Source organism: Bombyx mori, chromosome 21, assembly GCF_030269925.1.
Source record: "Bombyx mori chromosome 21, ASM3026992v2".
Classification (NCBI taxonomy): Eukaryota; Metazoa; Arthropoda; class Insecta; order Lepidoptera; family Bombycidae; genus Bombyx; species Bombyx mori.
In genome coordinates this window covers 3,044,651-3,068,386 of record NC_085127.1, presented here as the reverse complement: position 1 = coordinate 3,068,386, position 23,736 = coordinate 3,044,651, and the positions used below count along the sequence as shown (strand labels likewise).

The 23,736-nt window shown below is 40.2% G+C and overlaps 1 protein-coding gene across 6 annotated transcripts in view; it reads left to right on the top strand.

Moving 5' to 3' along the window:
• The window catches only part of nAChRa8 (nicotinic acetylcholine receptor subunit alpha 8), a 47,611-nt gene that overhangs the window by 16,737 nt on the left and 7,138 nt on the right, over positions 1 to 23,736 (top strand). For 3 of the 6 annotated variants that reach the window (XM_038018317.2, XM_062674530.1, NM_001109920.1), the window contains 5 exon segments: positions 383 to 510; positions 1,619 to 1,794; positions 6,442 to 6,594; positions 7,600 to 7,715; positions 8,022 to 8,134. In XM_038018317.2, the coding sequence (XP_037874245.1) occupies positions 383 to 510; positions 1,619 to 1,794; positions 6,442 to 6,594; positions 7,600 to 7,715; positions 8,022 to 8,134 (686 nt within the window). 6 annotated transcript variants of the gene reach the window in all.

The window sequence follows — 23,736 nt, the reverse complement described above, 5'->3', positions numbered from 1 at the left end:
ATAGTGTAATAAAAAATGATTTTATTGTAAAAAAAGCGTGGGGTGCTTTTCAGGATATTATCAAAATAACCATTCTACTCATGTCTGTTCATAAAATATTTATAGCTACTGATACCATGCACCATGAATTTTCTATAAAAGCGTATTTTGTTAGTTTTTTAAAACTATTATTTATTTTAGGACACATTTCATTTGGTCATTAACAGAATGGAAAAATAATGTGATATAAAATAATATCATGAAATCTAGAAAAGTCTCTTTGCTTGGATCAACTATGAAACAAGTTCCAAGTTTAAAAAGAAGTTAGATGTAGTTGATAAATACACCTCCGTTTTGGGTTTCTTTTTTTGTTGACTTAATCTGACAAAATTTTAAATTTCAGACATAACATTCAAACTGACGATGCGCAGAAAAACATTGTTCTATACCGTCAACCTGATTATACCCTGTGTGGGTTTGACGTTTTTGACCGTCTTAGTTTTCTATCTACCCTCGGATTCGGGTGAGAAGGTCAGTGAACTTACATTATTTATTCCCTGAGTGACGAGTGTCTAGAATCATTAAGTGACCAATGTTCTGTCATGAATAAAACTTAACAATCTACCCTCTAAATATTTATAGATCCAATGAAAATATTGAAAAGAAATTGTTAATGTTTTTAGTGAAAATGACAGAATGTTAAAACATTTTCTGAAAATAAATTTGCTTTCGATGTAACATCGTGAATGGGATATTCAGGGCATGTTCTTATTAGATCGACAGTCATCCTTCTTATCTCCACGATCCATCTTTGAGTCATCCTTAGTCTTTTTTGATTATGCTAGTTGGCTGTGTGATTGTGTTAGAGTCATCAAAATTATTGTTGTCTTTCCACTGATTGAAAATAAATCTGTTATGCCATCTATATACGTTTACTTCTGTTTAATGTACTTACTATTTTTACTCTGTTTAATGTATTTTCCGTTTTGATCCCGTTTTGATACTATTTTATAACAAATTTCGTTTTGATCAACCCTCTAAAAAAATCTACGCATGTGTGTGAATTCTACTTACCTCTCAACTTATTCTTCATTACGTGTAATTGGATTTAAAAAAAAAAACTATTTCAAATTTTACCAAATAGTTTGTGTTCCCTTGTCCCTTAGATTTTAGATGAAACAGATTTGTTTTTGTACATACACGCCTTCAACACATCGACCGAAATAAATGGAGATATCTTTCGAAATTTTACCGTAGATACAATTCAGTATGTATAGAATGAATAACTACACATTTCGATTTATGAATTAACACATTTATGAATAGCTTGCATGGAAAATTTTGTAGTGAACAAATGATCACTGATTGGCATTAAAACGCGTCTAACACGTGCGACTTTATGATAAGTGGAAAGACAATTGACACGATTGGCCGGATTTTTGTGGTACTGGTTTTTTTAAATCTACCCACAACTATGTACTAGTATACGTAATTTGTGAATAACACTAATATTTGTTGAGTGAGAGCGAATGAATTAGCCGGAAGGTTACTTTTTGACGCATCGTACTTAAATGAAACCAGTGCACAAAATCTAACACTACTAAGCGACAGTAACTCAAAAGAGACTTCTCTTCCCTAGATTTCGCTCTGCATCTCCATCCTGGTGTCCCTCACTGTGTTCTTCCTCGGTTTGGCCGAGATCATCCCGCCAACATCCCTGGCAATCCCATTGCTCGGGAAATATCTTCTATTCACCATGATACTCGTCTCGCTCAGCGTATTGGTCACTGTGTGCATAGTAAACGTGCATTTCAGGTAAATAACATAGCTCGCTGTCCGACGCGGGCTGCACGAATGGATTGAGGACAGAGTTTTTCGAGGGCAAATTAAGCCTCTATTCATCGAGGATGTCAGAAATTAACATCCTTACTCATTACATATCTCAAAGACGCGATGTTTACTTTCCAATATAAAAACATCAGTCAATAGAACAGTGCTCTATTTTAAAAGTAGATAGCCTACATATTGATTTATATCGTTACAATTAATGTACATGAAATGTCAATAATTAATTGGTTTTAGTTTAATTTCTGGTGTGATCAATCAATCATTTATAATTGATGCATTGTTCTTTTGTTTCGTTAGTTTAATTAGAACTTCAACTAGTGATGAACGAAATAAATTACAATACAATATTAGAACTTTATAGTCGAATCTAAACGGGATCCTCGATGAATTTAATGTTATCATCCGAAAGTCCTAACCCCGCAGCAGCATCGGGTCGTGCAGCGAGCAAATTCCTTATTTCTCTCTCGTAGATATCATTAAGCATCTCGATCCTGGTGTCATTGACGGTGTTTTTCCTGCTCCTTGCCGAGATAATACCGCCCACATCGCTGGCGATACCACTTTTAGGAAAATATTTGCTGTTCACAATGATCTTGGTGTCGCTAAGCGTTTGGATGACTGTCTGCGTGCTAAACGTGCATTTTAGGTAAGGTTGTGTAGAAGCTGTATATATTATGTGCGCGCCGGCTTGCAGACAGCGTGAGGAAGTAGCACGTCTATGGTATTACCCATAGACACGGCGGTGTTTCTCACCGGATCTTCTCAGTGGGTCACGATTCCGATCTGGTGGAAGATTCTGCGAAACACTGCTCTTGCTAAGGCAAGCAAATTATCTCAGGTTGAGCCCGAGAGCTCACTTACCCGTCTGGGCGTAGCGGGAATAGCCTCTTAAGCTACCATCGAATAGGTAGGATTTTTTAAATTAAATGATTAAATACAAACATAGGATAAAATATTGAAATCAAAACACACCTTTTACAGTACAATGAACGAAACTAATTAGACAAAAAGTATTTTATAAATTAAATTTGAAATTATTTATTAAGCTAACTTTACCTACTGGTGGTAGGACCTCTTGTGAGTCCGCGCGGGTAGGTGCCTATTTCTGCCGTGAAGCAGTAATGCGTTTCGGTTTGAAGGGTGAAGCAGCCGTTGTAACTATACTGAGACCTTAGAACTTATATCTCAAGGTGGGTGGCGCAGTTACAGCGTAGATGTCTATGGGCACCAGTAACCACTTCACACCAGGTGGGCTGTGAGCTCGTCTACTCATCTGAGCAATAAAAAAAAAAAACTTGTTGGCTTAATTGGTGATCAGGTGTTAAGTGGTAATTGAAATTAATATACATCACGGAATGACTGTCGCGTACAGTAAGAAAAATGCGGTCAAAGTCCTACAATTAATTAAATTATAAATTGTATTATATAACGGTAATCACACGTTACAATTCGAAACACATGACTGCTTCGCGGCATGAGGCCGACGAAGAAACAAATCGCTTTCGTTGCTGACGGTACTTCATCAGGACTCGGCTTATTGAAGTGAGAGTTGTAATATATACATCGGCGTCGAGGTCTGGTGTGTTAATAGTGAAAGGATGCGATTATGTCGGAATTCGAATTATTCGAATGAATAAGGTATCATTATTCTGAGTAAAAACGTATAAGCATTATGAAGGGGAAAAAACGTGTGGCAATCGGGGACTCCCATGGTAAAGCTATTGCATAGCATTATTAAAACAATAATAATAAAATAAGGCCACGCTATATTTATAAACATTAACAAAAGCAAAACATTAACTGTCTCCTTCACACTCATAAGCTAGACCGCGCGAGAGAGAGATGGGCAGACTTTTCATGATGCGTATGCAGTGCGTTGTCACGCCGCGCGCTTATTCACAAACACTCCACAAGCGCAACATGTTAATGTGTTGATCGCGAGCTGGTAACGCTAGTAGGCGGAGTGGGGGTGTTAGGTTTTTTCCGGTTACGGAATTTCTTGATTCGGTCGCCGCGATAAAAGCTATGCAATAGCTTAAAAACATATGTGCAATTCATATGTGGTAGAAGTAAAACCTTCAAAAATGTTGTTTTTAAGATAATGAGACGAATGTAAAATTTCGGATATTTGTAAGTTTTAGTAATGATTATAGTGATATTATAAAGTTTATTAATTATTTCCTATTTTATTCGTGTATATTACATAGATTTATTCAGAATGTATTAATTACGAATATTAGGTACGAAGCAGAGCACAAAGAGAACAACGAATATATGAAACACTGTATAATGCTTCCTATCTTATTTTCTCCCATGTTAAATCTTATGAATTTATGAGTCCGTCTCTTTTTAATGTCACTTTTTCGTTTCATTGCTTTTCAAATCAAAACAATGCAAAAGAAGTTACTGGTGGTAGGACGTCTTGTGAGTCCGCACGGGTAGGTACCACCACCCTGCCTATTTCTGCCGTGAAGCAGTAATGCATTTCGGTTTGAAGGGTAGGGCAGCCGTTGTAACTATACTTGAGACCTTAGAACTTATATCTCAAGGTGGGTGGCGCATTTACGTTGTGGATGTCCATGGGCTCCAGTAACCACTTAACACCAGGTGGGCCGTGAGCTCGTCCACCCATCTAAGTAATAAAAAAAAAAAGTTGTCACTTTAGAACTTTTGCGTGAGCCCACCCTAGATGCAATAATACGTTTCAATTGAAACTGACATTTGGACTAAAGCGAAAGCCTGCGTACAACATTGGCTTGCATCTGGTGGGTTTAATTTAAAGCAGTAAATAATTCACCTACTACATACTCGGAGCGTTATCGCGTCGACAACACACAATAGACGAAATAGATTTATGCCGTTCGCGCCTGTATTTCCATAAAACGATCGCTTATACCGCCAACAATGCTGGACGCAATGCCGACCCGATGCGGTTCTGAACAAGACGTATTTATTATATTACTCTGAGAATTCAAAAGATTAAGAGTTTTATCACCGCACATATCGTCTTTTCGCATTAAAAGTGTACAATTTTAAAAAATATTCGAAATTGAGTTAATATGCAATAATCATCTGGTATCACCAGTATTATCTCATGAATACTGTCAATAGAGCGTAGTTAAGGTTTTTTTTAGGTTACCTATATTTTGACTACTATTAACAAAATTAATACATAATTTGATCTTACTTTAAAAGACAGATCATGGGAAACTGTTTTAAAGGTTTAACCTTTAAAACCCTCTCCTGTAAAATTAGTAAGTTTTGAGATTATACAGTTTTAAGTGCGAGAAAACGATATAGCTTGTGCGATTTTGTATGAAATTAAAAAGGATTACGAAATTCATGTCCCGAATTAAGAAAAATTATCGTTTATTTCTTATATTACATATAGCAACACTGGCGTTTTATTGGACATTGGTTTGATTTTTTGGCGGAAACGCGGGAAATTTATTTAATACGCGCAGTTTTTTGTTTTGTTTGGTTATGTTGGACATAATAATAAGCTAATAAACTAGAGATTAATCCATAGCATAGTTTTAATTATTATTTAATTTTATTTCACTACAATTCAGATTAAATATATTCGTAGAAAAAAGTATGTAATTATTGAGAGTTGACTAAGGGAATAGAATTTAAGCCAATAAATAATATAAAAAAGGACACTTGTAATTTTAAGCCCGTGAATATTGCTTCAGAGAAATGACGGCATACCCTCAAGAGTGCTTAAATGTTATTTATTTATTTGTATGGCTTGATGAGCCCGTAGCCCACCTGGCGTTAAGGGGTCTAAATGCCACTCTTCTTGAGTTCACTTCACATGAGTTCTAAGGTCTCAGTTTTACAATACAACGGCTGCCACACCCTTCAAACTGAAACGCATTACTGCTTCACGGCAAAAATAGGCGGGCTGGTGGTACTTATCGGTGCGGGCTCATAAGACCACTAATTATACAAACTCAAATTTTGCAAGTTTGATGTTTATTACACGGCATTCTCTCTCATCATGAAAGTCAGTCATGGACACGTGCTAAGTTCGATATTAATTTAAAAAAAAAGATTTCTGTCTTCAATATTTGAATACCTATATAGTCTTATACAAGCTATAAGACTAGGATACACCGGGCGGCTATGCTTGAAGTCATGACGTCATCGAAGTACCTTGGACGTTGGCGATTCGCCTTTCCGCATTTACTTGTTACTTTGAACAGCTTTTGTTATTTTAGGAAAAGTTTACATAGATGAATAACTCGTTAAATAAAATCTTATTTTGAATTGACAGCGTAACGTGAATGGCCTTATTAGAAATTAACCCGTTCACCGTCCTCGTCGAACCCGTCGCTAGCGATGAAGGGCTCGACGAGTGAATTAAACCACAGACTCATCCCACGGAGTTTCTCGCCGGATCGTCTCAGTGGGTCGCGTTTCCGTTCCGGTGGTAGATTCTGCGAAGCACTGCTCTTGCTAGGGTCAGTGTTTAGCATCACTCCGGCTTGAGCCCCGTGAGCTCACCTACTAGCTAAGGTTACGCTGAAATAGCCTCTCAAGGCTATCAGCTTAGGCAGGAAAAAAAAATAGAAATGAAAAATGAAAAAAATTACAAATTATTCTCACTAGGTCTCCGTCAACGCACACAATGTCGCCGTGGATGAAGAAGTTATTCCTTCAGCTGATGCCCAAACTCTTGATGATGAGGAGGACGAAGTACTCGCTTCCAGACTACGATGACACGTTCGTATCTAATGGATACACCAACGAATTGGAAATGAGGTGAGCAAATGTCTCATATTGACATTGTGATGCGATTGTGGCTTCGGTCTTCTTTTGGTCGGAGTTGAATGAACGGGTCATCACGCCACTTTTGGAATTCAATCCCTTAAACATCTGCATTGCTCTTCCATCTAAGCGTCCACTCCAGTCTACATCAAGGAAATACCGCGTAGGCTTGAGATTGGAATCTTCTCTTTCTTTCTCTCTCTCTTTTTTATAGACTTATCCAGTTCGACGAACAAAAAAAAAAACAATTTATCGAAGAATGTAACGAAAAAACAAAAACAAAACCTTTTTTTTATAACATTTTATATAATATGTTTGTTATGTTGCCACGGTAGTCAGTCCGTTAGCGTTGTGAACACTGATTTTCCTACGTAAGCCAATGAAGGAAGCAATCTAATCATTATTTTCAACGTAGCATCTTTTCATCTAACCTTGACTTTCATAAAGTACTGATTACTTACTTTTAATGTCTCGCGAAAGTCTATAACAACAGTATTAAGTTTCATTAAGTTAAAGTTATGGCTAAGTAAAGCACAATCCCGGGGCTTAACAGGCTTTAGGCATTTAACGCTTCCATTTAATGCTTTTTAATGTTTGGCCGTAAAACAAAGTTTCAGATTACAAGTGAAATTATGGAAATGAAAATTTAAGATGTTACTTTGCGAATTGAAATGTGTATTTGAGTAACGCGACTGTGTAACTAGAGTATACGCAGGAAAGTAAAGTTTATTAAGTAATTAATGAAATTTCGAAGGAGGGGAGAAACAATACTGGGGTTAAGTGAAAATGGATTTCATAGATATCATAACGTGAATGTTGTCTTGAGACATGAGGGTTAATTGCCAATTACATTATAGAAAAGCTGTCAGAGCCTTGAAACTGGAACGCATAGCTTGGCGGCGGAAATAGACAAGATGGAGGTCACATTGTAGATCTAACTATCCTTAGAAAATTTATGTATGCTGACAATGGTAGAATTAAAATTCAATTTTTGAACAGTCGAGATAGTTTGACTGACGCTTTCGGAGATTCGAAATGTGACAACGGAGATTACCGCAAGTCTCCTGCTCCTGAAGACGACATGATGGGAGCCAGCGCACACCAGAGACCTTCAGGTATGTTATGTTCTTGTGAGTGCCGAGCCCAAATCTAAGATTAACTTGATCTTGTTTTGTCCGTTTGAGGGGTAGTGGCAAATATTTTATTTGTAGACTTCCAATTTAATTTGTTTTGCCTTCGAAGCCAGATCAACATTCGGCTTGGCGATCTGGTATACGTCTATGGGTATAAGCAAAATCCTGCATCAGCATCTCAAGATGTTGTCTCATTTAAATTGTAATACCGGTTTTTTTATCAGTTGAACTAGAATACTCCTTAAAGACCTCACATGACATATCCTCGCCAAAATATTTGTTCACCAGTAACCGAATCTGAGAATATGCTGCCTCGCCATTTGTCGCCTGAAGTCGCTGCTGCCCTGAAGAGTGTCAGATTCATCGCTCAACACATTAAAGATGCTGACAAGGATAATGAGGTAAGTTTTTGACGAAAAAGGATTTAAGTTTTATGTGATTGGTAACTAAACAAAACGTTAATTATCTTGGCAGCTAGTGAATTGCTAGCTTCAATAAATTAAAAAAAACTTGCATCCGTATATATGATTGAAATTACTTTGACAATTAAACTCTGGTTCTGTATACAAGTTCTAAAGTATGCAATACCACGAGTATTATACCTACTACATTTAATACTTGGAGATTTCGTGGTAATTAACGTTGCTGAAAAATTATGCTCCATGAACTCCTGAGAACTGTAAAGAGTTCAGAACGTTTAGCGCGAAATTGGAATGGAAGAAGCGTGGTTTTGCGAGGCATATTACCTTCCTTAAATTTTTTTTTTCTCCTACCTATGCTGATAGCCTTGAGAGGCTATTTCAGCTTCGCCCTATCATGTAGGTGAGCTCACGGGGCTCAAACCAGAGTGTTGTTAACACTGGCCTTAGCAAGAGGAGTGCTTCGCAGAATCTACCACCGGATCGGAAACGCGACCCACTGAGAAGATCCAGCGAGAAACTCAGTGGGCTGTGTCTATAGGTTAATTCGCTCGTCGAGCCCTTCGTCGCAAGGGACGGGTTCGACGAGGACGGTGACCGGTGCTTGTAGTCCCTAAAAGCACCGTTAATGGATCAGGAGGATCCGTAATGACGTGTTTTGGGCCACGTCGTTTATTTACCATTCGGCCTACAGGATCGGGTATGTAATTCCCGGCGGCCACGACAAGAGGGTTTTCATGTCGTGCCGATTTTTATACATAATTAAAAAAACATTAGCATTTTGCATTCCTTCTCTATATTGTCTATGAGCGTGAGATATTTCATGCTCCTCCGTCCGCGCAATTTTCGTAAAAAGGGGTACAAAGTTTTTGCTTCACGTACTAATATATAGATAGAGGATACAACAAAATTCTTAATAGTCGTAAGAATCAGATGAATTATAATATCGATAATAGTAAGAAATTCCCTAAATCACAAAATCTTAAACAAACAAAGCACCGTCAAACAAAAACAAACATTAAAACAGCACCCGTTCGATTAATGCCCCGAATTAATTCGAGAACACAAGGTCTTAGTTGTAATTTACGAAATTGCCTTCGACGAAGGTATTACAGATTTAAATATTCAATAGGATTGAATCTCCTTAAAATATCGATTAATTGCCTAAAATCGAGTGAGATTCACGATCCTTTCATGTCATTAAGTGTATTGTATTTTTCGTAAATATGTTACATAGTACAATGTTCGTTTTACAATCTATATATTAATACGCGAAGCAAAAACTTTGTATCCCTTTTTACGAAAATTGCGCGAACTGAGGAGTATGAAGTTTTCCACACTTATAGAGAATATAGAGAAGAAGTGCACAATGCTAATAAAAAAATTAATGCATAAAAGATACATTAAATCAATAAAGAAAACATTACACACACTACATACCATGTATTTGACGCACACACGCATGCATACTATTTATTGTCAAATTTTTGTTCTTGACGTCTGTTGTCAGATTGAGAATAGATTAAATATTGTTTGTCTTTGTTAATATTTTTTATAGTGTAGTCTTGGCGAAATTTGTGATTATAGAAGTATAAAATACAATAATAATTGTGTACAAACTTACAATTCCAATTAATTATAGTCGAATTTCGACTACTGCGGGACCTCTCGTTCAGTATAATTACGTCCGCTCTCTGGTCGTAAGCTGTCATACATTGATTCTATTTTAGCTTTGAAGATAATATTCCTTAAAGCGCTCGGGAAATCGAGAGCTAGTATCCCAATTTGAAGCACGGTGATTTCAAAATAATCCTTAGCGCTCTCTCCGGTTAGCATACGACACATAACAAACAGAGAATCGAAAAATATTTAAGCGATATGTCCCCTTTCTCGTTTGACGTATTACAGATGAGTTGCACAGTAAGTATAGTAATTGTAGTGATCGCGGTCTAGCACGTTGACAGCGGCACTAATCTTTTTATTGTTTCCATTCCTGCGGTACGGGACGCTTAAGACCTTGTATGACACCACAACCACATGGTGTGAGATTCATACCATCTATTCTAGGCCACAAAAAGCTTGTTATCATCGATATCGGTCGCCATTGACATTGAGCGCGGCTTCTGGCGCATCTTCGAAGAAATAAGGGCCAATGATACCGCCAGACGAGCGTGTAGCATTCCATGGTGTGATGTTACGACTAAATATGTGTTAATGCCAAATTTGATAGCTATTGCTTTACCACGATGGCTGCTATGAGCTGTCAAAGTTCGAGCGTCCATACTGAATGAAAAACCCTATACATATTTCAAACTGGTTGGGCTGTGAGCTCGATATATTTTGTAAAAAATAATTACAAGTGGCTTTCGTTTAGGATATCCAGTCCAAAGATAAGAATATTCCACATGTTGCCAGACCTTTGACTTACAGAGCATATCCGAGAGTGAAGTGCCGCGTTGCTCTCTCAAGACTTAGACGCCAATTGGATTTATTATTATTATTTATTATTTTATTCTTTATTTGTACACACAGTTAATATAATACAGTAATTGCGATAAGATATAAAAAATGGCGAGCTTAACTCAACAATTGAGTTATCTACCAGCTAACCGTTCTCAAAGAAGGAAAGCTTTACATGAGTGGGTAGATGAGTACAATCTAATTAATTTAATTATTGATACAATAGACAATAACAATAATAAAAATAAACACTAATACATAATATATCAGACTATATACATACACAATTACACACATAAATAACATAAACATATACATACACGTACATATATAATGAAATACATAAAATAAATACATATAAGTAATACTAAATTAATAGATAGTGCTCCTTTAATGCCTTCCTGAATACTTCAAGTGAGGGACTTGCACGGATCGAGTGTTATTCTAATTAATAATAATGATTAAAATACACGCTTTAATAATAAGCCGAAAAAAATATATTTATTTATTTTGGCAATCTATGGTACATTGTAGAACGGAGTAGAAACATTTGCATCGTCATCGGCTATTTATAGCTAGCTATCTGCACTGTCATGTATCGAGTGCAAATGATTCAGTTAACCAAACGTCTTAAAGTCGGTGAAAATTGCTTCCAAAGATTTCTTTTACATAAGTAGACAGAGAAGTGGCATTGGATTGGTCACACTTTGAGAAAGCCCGATACCCACCTATCAAAGAGAGCACTGACCTGGAAAGTGTCTGGCAAAAGGAAGAGAGGCCGCCCCAGAACAACTTGGCGTCGCTCGGTGGAGCAGGAGCTAGGGGTCTTGGGCATGATGTGGGAGGAGCTAGAACAGACTGCCCAAGACCGATATAAGTGGAAAAATTTGATTCGAGCCCTACACCCCAGCAGAGGGTAATAGGAAAGAATGATGATGAAGTAGACAGAGACGGATAGATACCGTTCAAGCTGATCAGAGCTTGTTAATTAATCTGATACGGAATACCGCTCGGAATATTAACTCCAGGAATCACAATAGGCTCTAATGGCGATACATAATCATGCGGGGGCTCATAATATCCCCTACATCAAGTAATTACGCAAAGTTACAATTTCTGAATCTCTGATTTAATGCAATATACTATGCAGTGGAATGTTGCGAAAAATTTTACACATAACGCATGTATAATATATAGGCATAAATTATATAAAAAAAAACTGTTCTTGACCATTAATAATACTAAATTTGGACCAAAAAAGAAACCGCCCTTAAATACTAGAAAACCAGAATATCAATAATGTAATCAAAGTCAATATGCATTAGGAAGGATAGCTTAAAAACTATTGATTAGATCTTGTGATAAATTTTTAAATGGAAACTCGTGTGAAGCACCGGCTTGAAAAAAAATATTAAAATCGGTTTACCTACAAAATGTTTGGAGGTAGCACCTTATTATTTGTTCGTAGGGTAGCACAAATAAAAAAATACATTGGAATTTTAGTGTATGTATGGCAGTAATAAACTGACATTCGTCAATGACAGTTGTCTCATTGACATTATCCATAGATCCAGGTTTCATAATTCAGTGACATTATCCCGTAATGCCGACATTAGAGAATGAAAGTACTTCTTTTTAATACGCTTTTATTAGCTTCAGACGTATGTATGTCATTCCGATAGAGGCACCCGTCACGTGCGGACGTGCTCATCGTCCACTCGATCGCCCGGTCTTTGTTCGCCCGGCTTTTGTTAGCCCGGCCATTGTTCGCGCGGCCTGTGTTTGTGGTACATCTGCCGACTAAGTGCTCTTTCTGGAAGTTTTTATTTGTTTTGTTTCCTTTTGTTGTTTCTGTGTTCGTGGTACATCTGCCGACAAAGTGGTTTCCTGCAAGTATTTATTTGTTTTGTTTCTTTTCGTAATTTCTGTTTTGTTGTGCTTTTTCTTTGTCCTGTAGTAATCGCGCCGCATTGCCACCTGTGTTCAATAGAACCGCTCAGGTCCGAGAAGTTGGGGCCTCGCCGCAAGGCGAGTGTTTTCAAGACCCGGGGCCGCCCCACCTGGGTACTCAGCGATCATGGACGCTGTATTCGCGGAATTCCTCCGACTTCGCCACCCACAGCTCGCCTCGGAGTTTTTGGCCTTCAAGGCCAATCACACTGCGAGCCCTCTCGAGGACTCCGCCGCGCTCGCTGCTCCTGCGTCGCCTGTACCTGCGTGCAGAGCTTCTGCATTGAGCACCGCAGCCTCTGTCGTGCCTGCCGCTCCCGTGTCGCCTATACTGGCGAGAAAAACTGCTGCGTCGTCCGCCGTGACCATCGTTTCAGCTGAGCGATCATCCGCGGCCTCCGTCGCGCCCTCTAAAACACCTACACTTGCTCGTAGGTCGCCTGCACCCGCCTCCTCGTGCTCCGACTCTGACTCGGACATGGAGGTCGACCTCGCCCCCGCCTCATCGACGGATGGATTCACCCTGGTACAGAAGGGTAAGAAGCGTGCCGCGGAGTCTCGAGCTCCCGCGGCCGCTAAAATTAGCAAAGCCGTGAACGCGTCGCGCCCCCGCCCTCAGACTCCCGTTGCGCCCCCAGCCCGTGCCACTCCGTCGCCGCGTCCGGTGGCACAAAATAAAACCCAGACCCCTCCCCCGGTTATCCTTCAGGAGAAGGCAGCTTGGGATCGAGTTTGCCTGGCCCTTAAGGCCAAAAATATAAATTTCACGAATGCCCGTAACCTCGCGAACGGCATTCAAATTAAGGTTCAAACACCCGACGACCATAGGGCCCTCTCTTCTTACCTCCGTAAGGAGCGTATAAGTTTCCATACGTATACGCTCCAGGAGGAGCGCGAACTCCGCGTTGTAATACGCGGAATCCCTAAAGAGTTAGATGTAGAGCTCGTAAAAGCCGACCTGTTAGAACAAGGCCTACCAGTGAATTCTGTGCACCGTATGCACACCGGTCGCGGTAGGGAGCCATATAATATGGTTCTAGTCGCTCTCCAGCCTACCCCCGAGGGTAAGAAAATCTTTAACACACAGACCGTCTGTAGGCTCTCTGGTATCGCTGTCGAAGCCCCCCATAAAAAAGGCACTCCTAGCCAGTGCCATAACTGTCAATTGTACGGGCACTCTTCCCGTAACTGTCACGCGCGCCCCCGATGTGTTAAGTGTTTGGGCGATCACGCCACGGCCCTCTGCGCTCGCGACCAAAAAACCGCGACGGAACCGCCTAGCTGCGTCCTGTGTCGAACACAGGGTCACCCCGCGAATTACCGTGGTTGCCCCCAAGCCCCTAAAATAAATCGCCGCGTCGCCCGCCAAAACCGCCTCCGAGCTTCCGGCCCAGACATCAAAGCCTCGGCACCCTCTGCGTCGCAGGCTAAGCCAGCGTTCGTTCCGGCGGCGGTGCCCAGTGTCTCGGCCTGGGCAAAACCGCTGCCGTACACGAACACGGCTACAACTCCCTCCTCCGCGATTCGTCCCGCCCCCGCGACTCGTCCCTCTCCCGCGACTTGCCCTCCGACCGCGTCCGACAATCTCGCTTTAGCGATCGACTTCTTTCAGTCGATCAACTTTGAGCGCGTTAACGCTTTGGGCGACGCCATTCGCGCTGCCTCCACTGCACAACACTTTATCGCCGTTGTGCAGGAATACGCCGACGTATACGCGTCATTAAATACGTACGTCCTCCCCTCACTCCGCCGGTAATCAATGGCGTATATAAGTAGAATAAAGCCCCTATCCGTAACGATAGGATTTTTTAACGCTTACGGTCTCGCAAATCAACGTGATCAGGTTTCTGACTTTTTGCGTGACCACCAAATTGATATCTTTTTAGTGCAGGAGACCCTACTTAAGCCCGCGCGCCGTGACCCTAAAATCGCGAACTATAACATGGTCAGGAACGACAGGCTCTCTGCCCGTGGTGGTGGTACCGTCATTTACTATAGAAGAGCCCTGCATTGCGTCCCGCTCGATCCTCCCGCGCTCGCTAATATCGAAGCATCAGTGTGCCGAATCTCACTGACGGGACACGCGCCGATCGTTATCGCGTCCGTTTATCTTCCACCGGATAAGATCGTTCTAAGCAGTGATATCGAGGCGCTGCTCGGTATGGGGAGCTCTGTCATTCTGGCGGGCGACCTAAATTGTAAACACATCAGGTGGAACTCACACACCACAACCCCGAATGGCAGGCGGCTTGACGCGTTAGTCGATGATCTCGCCTTCGATATCGTCGCTCCGCTAACCCCGACTCACTACCCGCTAAATATCGCGCATCGCCCGGATATACTCGACATAGCGTTATTAAAAAACGTAACTCTGCGCTTACACTCGATCGAAGTAGTTTCAGAGTTAGATTCAGACCACCGTCCCGTCGTTATGAAGCTCGGTCGCGCTCCCGATTCCGTTCCCGTCACGAGGACTGTGGTGGATTGGCACACGCTGGGCATCAGCCTGGCTGAATCTGATCCACCATCGCTCCCGTTTAACCCGGACTCTATCCCGTCTCCTCAGGATACCGCTAAAGCCATAGACATCTTAACGTCACACATCACCTCGACATTAGATAGGTCATCGAAACAAGTTGTAGCGGAGGACTTCCTTCACCGCTTCAAATTGTCCGACGATATTAGGGAACTCCTTAGAGCTAAGAACGCCTCGATACGCGCCTACGACAGGTATCCTACCGCGGAAAATCGTATTCGAATGCGTGCCCTACAACGCGACGTAAAGTCTCGCATCGCCGAAGTCCGAGATGCCAGATGGTCTGATTTCTTAGAAGGACTCGCGCCCTCCCAAAGGTCTTACTACCGCTTAGCTCGTACTCTCAAATCGGATACGGTAGTAACTATGCCCCCCCTCGTAGGCCCCTCAGGCCGACTCGCGGCGTTCGATGATGACGAAAAAGCAGAGCTGCTGGCCGATACATTGCAAACCCAGTGCACGCCCAGCACTCAATCCGTGGACCCTGTTCATGTAGAATTAGTAGACAGTGAGGTAGAACGCAGAGCCTCCTTGCCACCCTCTGATGCGTTACCACCCGTCACCCCGATGGAAGTTAAAGACTTGATCAAAGACCTACGTCCTCGCAAGGCTCCCGGTTCCGACGGTATATCCAACCGCGTTATTAAACTTCTACCCGTCCAACTCATCGTGATGTTGGCATCTATTTTCAATACCGCTATGGCGAACTGTATCTTTCCCGCGGTGTGGAAAGAAGCGGACGTTATCGGCATACATAAACCCGGTAAACCAAAAAATCATCCGACGAGCTACCGCCCGATTAGCCTCCTCATGTCTCTAGGCAAACTGTATGAGCGTCTGCTCTACAAACGCCTCAGAGACTTCGTCTCATCCAAGGGCATTCTTATCGATGAACAATTCGGATTCCGTACAAATCACTCATGCGTTCAACAGGTGCACCGCCTCACGGAGCACATTCTTGTGGGGCTTAATCGACCAAAACCGTTATACACGGGAGCTCTCTTCTTCGACGTCGCAAAAGCGTTCGACAAAGTCTGGCACAATGGTTTGATTTTCAAACTATTCAACATGGGCGTGCCGGATAGTCTCGTGCTCATCATACGGGACTTCTTGTCGAACCGCTCTTTTCGATATCGAGTCGAGGGAACCCGCTCCTCCCCACGACCTCTCACAGCTGGAGTCCCGCAAGGCTCTGTCCTCTCACCCCTCCTATTTAGCTTATTCGTCAACGATATTCCCCGGTCGCCGCCGACCCATTTAGCTTTATTCGCCGACGACACGACTGTTTACTATTCTAGTAGAAATAAGTCCCTAATCGCGAAGAAGCTTCAGAGCGCAGCCCTAGCCCTAGGACAGTGGTTCCGAAAATGGCGCATAGACATCAACCCAGCGAAAAGTACTGCGGTGCTATTTCAGAGGGGAAGCTCCACACGGATTTCCTCCCGGATTAGGAGGAGGAATCTCACACCCCCGATTACTCTCTTTAGACAACCCATACCCTGGGCCAGGAAGGTCAAGTACCTGGGCGTGACCCTGGATGCATCGATGACATTCCGCCCGCATATAAAATCAGTCCGTGACCGTGCCGCGTTTATTCTCGGTAGACTCTACCCCATGATCTGTAAGCGGAGTAAAATGTCCCTTCGGAACAAGGTGACACTTTACAAAACTTGCATAAGGCCCGTCATGACTTACGCGAGTGTGGTGTTCGCTCACGCGGCCCGCACACACATAGACACCCTCCAATCCCTACAATCCCGCTTTTGCAGGTTAGCTGTCGGGGCTCCGTGGTTCGTGAGGAACGTTGACCTACACGACGACCTGGGCCTCGAATCAATTCGGAAATACATGAAGTCAGCGTCGGAACGATACTTCGATAAGGCTATGCGTCATGATAATCGCCTTATCGTTGCCGCCGCTGACTACTCCCCGAATCCTGATCATGCAGGAGCCAGTCACCGTCGACGCCCTAGACACGTCCTTACGGATCCATCAGATCCAATAACCTTTGCATTAGATGCCTTCAGCTCTAATACTAGGGGCAGACTTAGGGACCCCGGTAACCGTACTCGTCGAACTCGACAAAGAGGTCGACGTGCAACCTAACCCATGCATCAGCCCGCTGAGTTTCTCGCCGGATCTTCTCAGCGGGTCGCGATTCCGATCCGGTAGTAGATTCATTCGCGAAACAATTGCTCTTGAGTTGTTAGGTCTCCTTCGGAGGCGCTCGGGCAGTTGTTAGCAAATCCCACCCCTCTTGGCTGAGCCTTTGCTCGCCCACCTGTCCTGGTGAAACTGGAAAGGCCTTCGGGCCACCAGTAAACTTTCAATCATATAAAAAAAAAAAAAAAACGTATGTATGTATGTTTGTAACGGAATCTTTGAACAGGATTTTGCCCCCTTCAAAACGTCGGATTAACTTGAAATTTGGCACGCTTTTTTACAATTAAATATTTTTTTCTTACACTATTTTTAATTCAAATTTATTAAAATTTATTTTCTATTTTTTTGTTGTATATTCTATAAAAGCGTATTTTGTTATTTTTTTAAACTATTATTTATTTGTAAAATTGTAATAACGATAATTTTTTTTTTTAAGTTTTTCTAAGTAAGTCAGAGACAATACTTAGAACAAAGAGGCGATTAAGAAGTCATACCTACGTTTGGTCAACTCTTATAAAAGTGCATCATTAAGATTGTTAAAAGGAGCTGTTCTAGTTTGCGCTTGTCTTAATAAGAATTTATTTCTTTATTTTACAGACGACTTTTTTAATATAACGCTATATTTTTGTTTCTTGTATTTGAAGTTTTTAATGAGGCTTTAGATTTATGAATCGTATGATCATTATCCATCCGTAAGTTGTTATCCGCAGTTTTTTTCAAGGGATCGTTTTGGCTATGTATCAACAGAGTAATTACGTGTCTAAGTCGTCGTGGCCTAAAGGATAAGACGTCCGGTGCATTCGTTTCGAACGATGATGCAACGGTGTTCGAATCTCGCTGGCGGGTACCAATTTTTCTAATGAAATACGTACTTGACAAATGTTCACGATTGACTTCCACGGTGAAGGTATAACATCGTGTAATAAAAATCAAACCTGCAAAATTATAATTTCGAGTCCGCAAGGGTAGCCACCCTGCCTATTTCTGCCGTGAAGCAGTAATGCATTTGGGTTTGAAGGGTGAGGCAGCCATTGACCCATACTGAGACTTTAGAACTCATATCTTAAAGTGGGTGACCGCATTTACGTTGTAGATGTCTATAGGCTCCGGTAACCACTTAACAGCACTAGGCGATTTTACAGCATCATGAAATATACTTTTATAGACGAGGCTTGCAATTATCGATATTCATAAGACCTTCCAAAAAACATGGCTGTTAGATACAAACCGTAATGCGTACCGCAAATTCAGAACATATCTGATTAACCATTATCTTCACTACCCCACCTGCGTAAGCACTTTGTGAGCATTCGCTCTGTCATTGAACTCCCCTAGGCGCGATTCGTTCAGCGAAGACGCCCCAACTCCCGATTACTGCTATTAATCCATTTAATGTTCGGCAAATTAACAGAACTCGTGTGCTACTTGTGAGAAACACGACTTTTTATTGGGGAATATCATATATTTTTTTGCTAAATGATCTTAGTTTTAAGAAATATCTGACACTAGCTTTTGCCCGCGACTTCGTCCGCGTGGAATAGTTCACATATAATGCTTTATTTTAGAACAAATTTGGTCAGCATAAAAAACGTTATAGTGAGCCAACCTGAACATATAGATATATGCTGTCGCGGACTTTTTTTTAGATCTTTTAAAGGGGAACAATTCTCTCATACATTACTTTAGCGAAACTTTAACCGTTTCCGTAGCGCACGCAGTGGAAGCTCTCAAAAGGGGAAGAAACCCCGATTTTGAAACATTATTTATTGGTGCTCCGCCTGCCTTGGTCTTAGCGTGATGTTATATCGATGATATAAATCGGACCGGTAGTTCTTGAGATTAGCGCGTTCAAACAAACAAACTCTTCAAGCTTTATAATATTTATTATCTGACATTTAACACATCCAAATTGTACGTCGGCAATCTGACGCACTAAACATCTTCATCTAAGCCCCTTAAAATTTATCTTATCTCGGACTTTTTTCTCAATTGAGACGGACCGTTTGCCACTTGTAGAGATATTCCGGGATATTCCTGGTCTTGTCCCTGTCACTAGAACTCTTTAGCCAAAAACCGTTCGCAAGAATTTTGTGACAATCTTGGAGGATATTAGCTTATAGATAGATAGATATTATGACATATTTAGCCCTCATTTAAAGGAAACATTGGAATACTTTGCTTTGAATCTGCAAACCGGTGTGGGAAAACTTTATAAGAGGCGTGACACTACTTGGGTTAATACGGTAATTCATCTTATTAAACTGATGCTGGTTGTATTGTAACTTTACTTTTCTAGATAAAAGCTTCTAAATATATATAGTTTTTATCTTGTGTGGCAGTAGATGAGTACAAAATCTGTTTTATCAAATTTTCTATCCTTATCGTCAGTGACAAGAAATATATAAATTTATTTTAATTTCTAGACAGGAAAGTCTTAATTCGCTAGAATAGATGGAGAGATATACGTCAGACGTATGTGATCAATAAGAAACTGATCAAAATTTCGGTTGACATCAAAAAACAATGGTGATATCGTAGGCCTAAGCTTATAATCAGGCAATATACATGATCACAATCGAGAGATTGTAGGTTTAGGCACAATTAAGTTTCCTAAAGTCACATGCGGACGATGTAAGCTAGACGATGTAAGCTATATTGAGTAAGCATGCTTAGTCGCAAATATTTATTTGCTTTTATTCACAACAGTCACGTCTAAGTCGCTACCAGCGTAAGCTATTTGTGGAAAAAAAGCTGAAATCCTATTATGAAAGTGACTGCGCTGGCTCGGATGGGTCCTAGGGGAATGAGACGAAGCCACGACGAATTTTAACCGATTTAACAAACTAACAAGTGCAGTTCTTGCTCCGAAACCCCCGAGGACCGATGCTGAATTGTTGTTCGCATTGCCAATTTTCAATTTCTTTATTACAGTAAAATAAAATATAAAGTATTATTTTAAAACAATTGATTCAATCTCTCAGTTCTTTTATGGCAGTCTTTATTCTTTTTTTTTGTTTTTATTGCCCTTGTAGGCAGACGAGCATACGGTCCACCTGATGGTTACCGTCGCCCATGGACTTCAGCAATGCCAGGGGCAAAGCCAAGCCGCTGCCTACCATAGAGATATTAGATACGTATTCGTAGAGATATTAGAGTCGGAGAGTCGGAATACCTTAGATGCTAAATTTTAATATGTCCGGTTGTTCATTAGAAAAATCTCTCTAGGATCTTCTAGAGAAGTAGCTTACGTTTCTTCAGTATGATGTAATTACATCCGTTATATCTTCTACTTTCCCATGAGTTTCTTTATTGATTTGGCAATCCGTGACTTGTCACGCTGAAAGAGCATTATCTGGTAGGCGAACAATCGTTTTGTCTTAAGCCTCAGGAGGGCGGAGTGTCGAAACGAGATATGGAGATGAAAACTAACCTTATTGCCTCTTCTGTGTTCTGACTTAGCGTGGATCGGATTCGTAGTTTTCGAAATATCAAACTCTCTAGCGGTAATCTAAACTACTCCCCAAACAATTACATCAATATGAGAAAAAATAAAAAATAAAACTTTGAAAACAAAGATAGAGAATGAAAATCTTCTATTTCTTGCCGTTGTTAATCTGTTTCAATTATATTCTATTTTTATATTATTGGTTATCAAGAGTATTAATTGATTGTTAAAAATAATATATTATATTCAAATATGACTGACCTAATATAAGAAATGGATTTGTTCCAAACATTCTAATAAGACTACACTGATAGCATAATTCATCTAAAGTTTGCTTTTAATAAATATGTCGGAATTGGCTATGATATCTTTGGACAACAGTTTTGCTGCTTCTCAGTAGAACTAACCGATAGTATTACAATTTTTTGATCGCTGAGTTTCTCGGTTTTTTCTCTTAACCTGCTTAATAAATTTGTTAAGAACCCCACATTGTCAGGATGAAACTAATTTAAATGTCTTCTATTAATTTAACTTGAATCTTAAATACTGAAATTTTGAGACTGCAATTGTTATTCCGAACACGTTTTTACGTCTTCAAGATAACCGCACTTCATTTTTATAACGACGATATAAATAGCACCCCTAGGTCGAATAAATTTCGGAGCCGCCCCCGCGGAACGCGCCCCTGATACATTTTGGTTCACAGCGGATTAATCTCGAGTCGTAAATAGATAATTTTTATAGGTCCCACCGATTTTTTGCTGCTTTTCCTGTTGACGTATAAAGTTTTCTATTTGCACCTTTTTTTTTGTCGCAGTGACTTAGAATTCGTACCTAATTTTTTTTGTTGAAAAATAGCGGCTTCCGTTTTTTTTTTATGAAATCCGTAGGTAGCTTCCTGTTGTCTTTGAATTATGATTCCGTTTATATTTCGGATTTCAGTTCCTTTATTCTCTTTTAATAATTTTACATGAGTTAGTGTAGGTAGTGTTGGTTTTTAGTCCTTTATAAACATACAAACATATACATTATAAAACATTGTCATTGGATTTCAAGAGTCTTACGTACAACTATAACTACTTTTACGTTTTAATCAGGTGTTTATTATTGCCATTATATTATTTCCGACATTACAAATACTCCACAATTTTTGTGGTCACAGACGGTTGATATGCATGATGTATGTATGATGTATAATAATAATTAAAAAAAAAAACGCGAGACTAATCCGTAAAAGCATTTTTATTTATGAAACCTTGTTATTTCTATGTAGGTATGTTTTCACTGAATCTCTCTTTAATATTCCCTTTAAGCCTCATAAAAACCATTAAATACCTACCGTGCTGAACTAAATATGTAATAAAAAAGTTTTAGCCATGAAAATAAGAAAAAGTCGCGATAGTGAAACAGACCTTAAATGCCATTAATATTCGGTACAGATCTTGGGGCGCGAAATGCTTCTTTCACTGTTTGCCTTCTGCTCGCAATACTAATACATGCTTTTATCTTATACTATACTTGGAATACTTGCTTTTATCTTGATAGAACAGGTTTACCACTTAGAGGTACTTAGAGGTATATATTTGATGTATCTTTTATTACCAGCGAAAGCAGACTGGTTACAGATCATCGGATGTCAAGATGTTATCGTTGCTTATGCAATCAGTAAGTCGTCGAGGCCTAAAGGATAAGACGTCCGGTGCATTCGTATGTAGCGATGCAACAGTGTTCGAATCTCGCAGGCGGGTACCAATTTTTCTAATGAAATACGTACTTAACAAATGTACACGATTGAATGCCACGGTGAAGGAATAACATCGTGTAATAAAAATCAAATCCGCGAAATAATAAATTACGTAATTACTGGTGGTAGGACCTCTTGTGAGTCGCGCGGGTAGGTACCACCACCCTGCCTATTTCTGCCGCGAAGCAGTAATGCGTTTCGGTTTGAAGTGAGGAACACCAGATAGACCGTGAACTTGTCAAAACACCTAAGAAATAAAATAAAATAGCGACATTCTTACCTTTATTTTTTATAACTAAGTTCCTGAAATCAGTTAATACGTCAATGAAAATAAGCCGATTTAATCACTATTACAGGAGACCGAAGACCGCGATCCATTAAAGCGATCGCGTCTAAACACAAAATCCATTTGATCGGAAAACCATTTGCTTAATACGACTCACACATACGCGCGTCCCGCGTCATATTCGCATTGTATACACATACGCATTCCATAGGCTGAGTTCATGCACGAGGTAAACAGTAAACTGAATTTATGCATTAATCTTGTAATTATGAAATTTTTTCGCCGGTGTCTTGCCTATTTCTACCGCGACATAGTCATATGTTTCGGTTCGAAGTGTGAAATAGATCTTATTATGTCTATAATGAATTTAAATTATTGTTTTAAATTCCAAATTTAGGGGTGTGATTGATCGTAAAGTGTACAACAAAATGCATATGCTGTGAGATGGCGTGAGAATTAGTAATCATATTGCATAATTTATCCTTAATATCGTCTTTATGTATACACAGGTTTTAATTTTTTATATAATAATTTACTAGCGACCTGCCTTCGCTACGCTTCGGAAACATTAAATTTTATTATTGATAGCTGAGTCCCGCGATGCTACCCGCGGTTATTGTCGCCGCGAGGTGAAGCTAGTCTAAAAAATGTAGCCTAAGTTACTCCTTATATCATCAGCTACCTATCAGTGAAACTCTCGTCAAAATTGATCCAGCCGTTCCAGAGATTAGCCGGAACAAACAGGCAGACAGATAGACAGACAAAAATTGTAAAATATGTTATTTTGGTGTGCACCGTATATATAGGTATATTCATATGCATGTAGTAAAAAGCGGTTATTTCAATATTACAAACATACACTCCAATTTTATTGTATTTATATGTATGTATAGATTATATCGCATTATAAGAATGATCCGATCAGGATGAGAAAATCAAACTGTCTTAGATAACAAAAGACGCATAAACTTGATTTAGGATTTGTAAATTGACAATTTAT